This window comes from Chinchilla lanigera, unplaced genomic scaffold (assembly GCF_000276665.1).
Source record: "Chinchilla lanigera isolate Chin_1 unplaced genomic scaffold, ChiLan1.0 scaffold00008, whole genome shotgun sequence".
Taxonomy (NCBI): domain Eukaryota; kingdom Metazoa; phylum Chordata; class Mammalia; order Rodentia; family Chinchillidae; genus Chinchilla; species Chinchilla lanigera.
Genome location: NW_004955409.1, coordinates 24612261 through 24619108, shown reverse-complemented (window position 1 = coordinate 24619108; position 6848 = coordinate 24612261). Strand labels below are relative to the sequence as shown.

General features: G+C 57.7%; 1 protein-coding gene across 2 annotated transcripts; it reads right to left on the bottom strand.

The window, feature by feature from the left end:
- Window positions 1-2748: 2748 nt before the first annotated feature.
- On the bottom strand, window positions 2749-6619 carry Nkx2-1 (NK2 homeobox 1). Of its 2 annotated transcripts, none has more exons than XM_005376912.2 (3): window positions 6494-6619; window positions 5386-5771; window positions 2749-4440 (listed from the first exon to the last, which is right to left on the bottom strand). In XM_005376912.2, the coding sequence occupies exons 1-3, from the start codon at window positions 6568-6570 to the stop codon at window positions 3692-3694; spliced, it is 1212 nt and encodes a 403-aa protein (XP_005376969.1). In that variant the 5' UTR covers window positions 6571-6619; the 3' UTR covers window positions 2749-3691. The 2 variants fall into 2 exon arrangements, with proteins under 2 accessions (XP_005376969.1, XP_005376968.1); XM_005376911.2 differs by lacking the exon at window positions 6494-6619 and adding an exon at window positions 5873-6474.
- Window positions 6620-6848: the final 229 nt, after the last annotated feature.

The following is a 6848-nucleotide window of genomic DNA, read 5'->3' as shown; positions in this document are numbered from 1 at the left end:
TTGCCAAGGAGACCTCTAGCCTCGGCCCAGGAGAATCTAAAGTGCCTCGGAAGACTCCCATCAAGTCTTTCCTTATGAAGGGCCAAGCCCTAAGAAGTAGGGAAATCTGCCTGGCCGGTCCCCAGTACTAGGTGCCCAAGAGCTTCTCGAAGAGTGGGCCCGGCATGGCTTGGATTTCACTCCCACGCCCCAGGTTACTGCCCCTGTCCCGAGCCACTGCCCAGGCTACCAAGGTATTCCCTCTGGGCTCTCACCAGCCTCCCAGCCTTGAGGATCCCAGATTGGGTCCCTGGCGGCAGCAACCCAGGATCCCTCCCTCCCTTGCGGAGAGCATCTCAGTCCGGCTCTTCTCGCCTTCCCTGAGCCCAGCCCAGTCCACGCTGCGGCCCGCCAGCTGAGAGGGCTGCTTTCCTCCCTTCCCGGCCCACAGCGCGGGGTTCCCAGGCTGGGGCGGGGGTGGGGAGCCGCTTTGGGATGCTAAACATCAAACAAGCCAAGCCTGGGGTTTCAGGCCCTGGAGCCACTAGAGCGGCTCTCCAGGGCTCTCGAGAAAGTCCTCGTGTTTACATCGCAGTGTGGGGGTGGGGTGGGGAGAGGAAGAAAGAGGGGGTGGGATGCTGTCTGCAAAATCTCCCTTACTCCGGGAGTGGGGGTGTTGAGAGGTACTTTGGAGGGGGCAAAGTTTTTCAGTGATCTCAGGACAGTCTGTTCGGTACCCTAACGTGGGGAAGTTTTCTGCCCTTTCAGCACCTCAGCGCCAGGCACGTCCACAATGCTGATTTCTCCTCCAGGGAAGCCAGAATCGACCTGGGCCCTGGAGATCTAAGATAGGGGACTCCAGGAAAGGACGAGCATCGGTTTCTCAGGGGCTGGGGGGTAGGGCTGTGTGGACAGAGGGTGTCACCGAGCCGAGAACCCTCTTGCGCCGCCGAGATGAGCACGCGCGTATTTCTGTAAAGAGACGCTTCAGACCGCTTTTCACGGCTGCTCCCCACAGCTGCGACAAGTCCCCTAGCCAGGAGCAGGAATGGGTGGACTCCAAGTGATTAATAGGAGAAGAGGCCCCAGGCCCTGTTTATCTCGATCCCATCCGCAGACCCAGGGAATTCACCTTTTCCCGGGACAAGTAAACAGACTTCAAACTAAGCCGCAGGCGGGAAGAATGTGTCTGATAGAAAGTCCACCCAGCACAAGGGTGATAAGGCCGAGAGTACCACAGAAGGCACTGAAATTGTGACATGCTGGAGCGGCTAGGGGGGCGGGGTAAATGCCGGAAGGCAAGGGGCAGCCCTTGGGCCGCAGCCCTGCACTGGCCCCATAGCGTCTGGGCTTGTGCTGCCCTGTGGGCTGGGCGCTTCCAGCTAGTCTCCCACCTCACAGAATCTGGGCCCTAGAGCCAAACAACAGCTGCAGTACCCGCCTCCCCTACCCCGGGGGTACCTAGGTGCCTAGGCCACCTACACTCCTGTAACACACCTGTTCAAACTTTCCTGGTTTTTGTACATTTCCCAATCAGTACACTCACTAGACCCAACCAACCCTCCTTCCGGAATCTCCAGGTCGCTTCAGGATACTGGAAACTGGACCGGAGTCTCCAGGCTTGGTTTCTGTGGGAAGAAAGCCCTTCTTCACCTCCAGTCTTAAATTATCACTGGAAGGGAGCCCCTGAGAGTCCGGGAAGAGGACTGTTAAGTTTGCCCAAGGACGTGGCCAATCTGTTTCCCTTGGTGGTGGTGGTGATTAGAGGCTGGGGACAGAATGAAACAGAAGAGGAAGCAGAAGGGAGGCAAGAAAGAAAAACGAAAGTTGAGTCCAGGTGAGAAGCCAAACAAGAATCAGTCCCCAAATAAACCTTCTAGGTCGAAAGGAAAGTGCTGGGAGGGGCATCTGTCTGCAGCCCACTAGGCTGCCTGCCCTTTGTAGGTTTATCAAGGGATAACAGCCCATCAAAAGGACTGATTTTCCTTTCTGTCCACTCCTTCTATCACAACCAGGCTTCACCCTTCACAGCGACCTTAATGGTTCCCCCAACACATATATCTTGAGAGCTGAGACCAGGAAAGTAGAAATTATAAGAAAAGAGGTAAAATTCCAATGGCAGGTATCCGAAGCCCAGCCACCCAGTCCAACACAGACCCATGCCACAGCCGCTGAAATGGTGGAGGTGGTGGTGGGGGGTCAGCTCCCTGAGCATGGTTTGCTGTTTTTGAACTAAAGCCCACGAAGACTTCAATCTGATGAAAAGTCACCTACCAAATTCTAACTGTGGAGCAGCTTACTTGTAGATTAGAAATAACCAGTCTGATGTTCAAGCCTCCTGAAGTAACTCATTTACTAAAAATGAAACTCATTCAGTATTACCTCAGACGGAGGTCCTAGCTCACTGTTTTTACATGTTGCCCCAACTGGATAACAGCATAGTAGGTAGTTTCTGGGTTTCTAAAAACAGAAGCCTGACTTTAACAACAAGTCCTGTGGTCCCTTTTTCTTCCTCCCTCCCCTGCCTCCTGGTAGAAGCAGCTTAGCGTTGCTCTTCACTAATGTCTCCGGACTGCTTGCTATTTGGTTCCACTCACTCCCAAAGCAGAAAATGCCCTCTTCCCGTGGGACAGAAGCTCTGGGCCTGACCTCCTTAGCCAGTTCAGAATCCTTTGAGCTCAAACCCAAACAGTTGAGATCCCATCAGCCCAAAGATGAGTTCCCCCAAAAAAGCCACTTAAAGCCGAATCAAAATCAAACAAAACGATGTTTTTAATCAGAAAAAGAACCTTTTTAATTTGTATAATTTATTAGAAGCTTCTTAGGAACTATATTTAAGCCAAATATCTACATAAGTTACAACAGAAAAAGACTGACGTGGCAAATACCAAACTGCCAAATAATATACACAGATTTATCAATGCCCATTTTAAAAAATGTGAGGGGCTAGGGATAGGAAGGTTTTTCTTTTTTTACAACCAAATGTACAGATTACTAAAAACTAGGCATTTAATCCAACTTTTGACAGGATTGTACAGCTACAAATTCACATCAAACATAAAACAATTTTCTAGGTGGGAGATGGCTGGGCTGAACCTAAACGGCCAGAGGGCACCTGGGAAGGGACACTTCCTTTGTGTCACTGACAAGTGGATAATGTCAAAGAGTCTTCCCTCACCCCAGCTCCCGTCCTCCCTTCTTAAAAAAAAAAAAAAAAAAGAAAGAAAAAAAGAAAGGAAAATAAAAAAAGAAAAAAATCCTGGTATTTACAAGCGAGTCCACTTTGCTGAAAAAGTGTACCGAGAGTGAAGTTTGAGGTTTTTGGAGTCCGGATCCACAACAGTGTAGAGCCCTCTCCAAATTGTGCTCTGCCCCAGCGTGAGAAACCCCTTAGAATCACCGAAAAGACACCCCCAAAGCTGTTGTTTCTATGTCTTTCTATGTTTAAAGACTCCGTAAAGAATTCAATTTGCTTGGCTGGTTTTATTTTCTTTTTCTTTTTTTAAAAAAAAATCCACAGATTTTAGAAAGGAAAAAACAAAAGAAAGACGTCCAGCAGTTTGGCCTCTGTGTAGTTTTCCTTGGTCTAAACTCAGACAGGTTCTTAAGAAAAGTAAGAGCGTGTGGAGCAGCAAGTGAACGGTGGTCTGTGTGGCGGGCAGACGAGAAGCGGTGAGGCAGCGCGCTGTTTTCCGGCCGGCCTCCAGTCCTCTCACCAGGTCCGACCATATAGCAAGGTGGAGCAGGACATGGTGCCATAGTCCGAGCCCGAGGAGTTCAGGTGGGACAAGCTGGAGACCTGGCCCTGCAGAGCTGCGGGACTGGCGGCGTGGTGCGCCAGGTCCGGGGACTGGCCAGCGCTGCCGGGCTGGTGGCCCGGGTGTGCGCCCAGGCCGGCGCCACCGCTGCCCACCGAGATAGCCGCCGCTGCCGCCTGGGCAGCCTGCGCCTGCTGTTGCGCTTGTTGCTGTGCGTGGCCTTGTAGGCTGGCGGAGCCCGGCGCGGGGGCGCCCGCCTGGCACGGTTTGCCGTCTTTCACCAGGACCGGCACAGCCACTCGGCGCGGCGACTGCTGCTGAGCCTGCTGCTGTTGGGGGCATCCGCTGCCCCCGCCGCCGCCGCCGCCGCCGCCGCCGCTGTCCTGCTGCAGTTGTTGCTGAGCCGCCTTGTCCTTGGCCTGGCGCTTCATTTTGTAGCGGTGGTTCTGGAACCAGATTTTGACCTGCGTGGGCGTCAGGTGGATCATGCTGGCCAGGTGCTCCCGCTCCGGCGCCGACAGGTACTTCTGCTGCTTGAAGCGTCGCTCCAGCTCGTACACCTGCGCCTGGGAGAACAGCACCCGGCGCTTCCTGCGCGGCGCGCTTGGCAGTGGGGCCATGTTCTTGCTCACGTCCCCCAGCGAGCCCAGGCCGCCCATGCCGCTCATATTCATGCCGCTCGCTGGGCCCATGAAGCGGGAGACTGTAAGCGACAAACGCATAGCGTCGGCCGGGGCCGGCCGGGCCAGGCCAACCCTGCCTTCCGTGCCCGTGGCCCGCCCGGCCCGCCCCGACGGCGCCCTCTGCACCTAGGCCTCCTGGTGCTGGCGGGTGAGGCGCCTCCGCTGGAGATCGCTAGCGCTGCCCCGGGTGGTGCAGTGGGAGAGGGTGCCGGAGCGCATCGGGATCAACCCTGGGTACCCCTCCCATCTCAGCACCCTCTTGCGACCCCAAAGCGCAGAGAAGTGGGGGTCGACAGGCTGCTCCTGCTCTTTCTTGCTCTAGCCCTGTTGGGGTCAGTTGGCCCCAGGCGGCGAGCTGAGCTCTGGCAGGGACTTGGGATCCGACGGTAAACCTCCAACTTTGGAAGGTTAGGAGAGGAGGGTGCTCTCTTCTGGAGGCTCAAACCCTCAGGCGCTTTGCCTCTTTGCTTCTCTGCCGTAGGCCCCAGTGAAGGCACCTGCTTGGCCCATTTACAGCCCCCTCCGGGTCCGCGCGCCCTCCCACCTGTCCAGACTTCGCCGGAGAGCGCGCGCCCGGCCGGGCGCTCCAACGCATCCCGCCGGGCGGCCTCCCTCCCCGCCAGGCCCTGCCTCGACAAGCTCTGCGCGCTCTCGGTCCCTCAGCTCAGCTCGTGGGTGCCTCCCTCGGCCCTCGGAGGTCTTCCTGCGGAGCAAGGCTCCCACTTGGCAGTTCCTGGAGGTACTGAGCACCAGCACCTGTCCGCAGGACCCCAGAGCTACCAAGTGTCTCTTTTTGGACAGCCCCCTACACACCAGCCCAGCAAGAGGAAGACTCCAGCTCCCACACCCAACTAACTCCCTGGCACAGTTGCCCGCTGCCCGCCCTGGTGCCCAGCGCACAGCCCGCCGGCGCCGCGCCCTCCCGTGCTCAGCCCGCGGCCCCGGGGCGGGGCGGCCTCACTTACTGGCCGGGAAGCGCGGGTCTGGGTTGGCGCCGTACCATCCCGGGCCCGAAGCGCTGTTCCGCATGGTGTCCTGGTAGGGCGGCAGCTCGCTCATGTTGCCCAGGTTGCCGTTGCAGTAGCCCCCCACGGCGGAGTGCGAGAGCTGGGGCACCCCCGCCGCCGTCATGTGGTAGGCGGCGGTGACGGCGCCGTGGTGCCCCACGGCGTGCTGCTGCATGGCCGCGGCCGGCGGTGCCGCCTGGCCCTGCCTGTACGCCGCCAGCGGAGCCCCGAGGCCGCCGCCCTCCATGCCCACTTTCTTGTAGCTTTCCTCCAGGGGACTCAAGATGTCAGACACTGAGAACGGAGTCGTGTGCTTTGGACTCATCGACATGATTCGGCGGCGGCTGGAGGAGGAAGGAAGAGGAGGAAAAAAAAGGGAGAGGGGGAAGGCGAAGCCTCGCTACTTTTTTTTTTTTTCTCCCTTTGCCAAATATTCTGGTGTTACCTTAACGCCGATCTTGTTGGATGTACACGTAACGGAGTGGACCGAGTCCGCCTTAATTGGCTGGAGTGGAGGCTCGGGGGCTGCCTCGCGTTTGTTTTAGCCCGGCGCCAGGTTTTAGGCAGCCACCAGAGGCGGGGCATAAGCGCTAAAGCAACAAGACAATAGAAGCCTACATCTTGCCCGAGATAATTAGCTTACATGCTGATGACAAGGTAAACACCTTTAAGTTTCACTTGTCAGGATTTTTAGATCAGAGAGAGGAAGAGAGAGAGAGAGAGAGAGAGAGAGAGAAGAAGAGAGGGAGAGAGAGAGCGACAGAGAGCGCCAAAGCATTTCTTCCCCCTCCCCTGTACACCCCATCCCCATTTTTTGTGGGGTGCGGGCGGCGCGCGGGGAGGAGGCAGGGAGGGGAAGGAGGAGGGAACCGGGAGCGGGGAGGGCAGGAGGTGGGGTGGAGAGTAGCCCGGGAGGAGGGACGGTGGGGAGGAAGGAAGGTGAATGCTGCTTTGCAACCAACTTGAGGAGTTACAAAGTGGAACCACTCTCCGAAGTGGTCGGGGTTCCCCGGGCACGGACAGGTCTTTGGGGAGAGGGGGCCGAGGGACGGGGTTGGGGGTTCACCTGAGCCTGCCGGGGCTGCTCCTCCCTCCCGCCGCGGCCTCCCAGCCCCGCGCCTTCCCACTGCCTCCGCACCACATCGGGCTTCGCTGCGCCGAGCCCCAGTCGCCACCAAAGGAGCCAGAGAGAGTCTGGGGACGAACCCTGGGGCCGCACTGTTGGTCTACGTGTCTGTCAGTCTGTCTGCCTCTTCTGCCGCCGTCCGAGGGACACCGCTGCTCCCCACCCCCTTTCCCCTTACCGGAGAGATTCCCGGCGGGCGGAGGGGGAGCTGAGTAAGGGAACGACTGCCGCCGGCGGGAGGTTGTCGCGGATCCCCGCACCACCCGCCCACCCCACCCCCCAGCTCAAGCTTCTC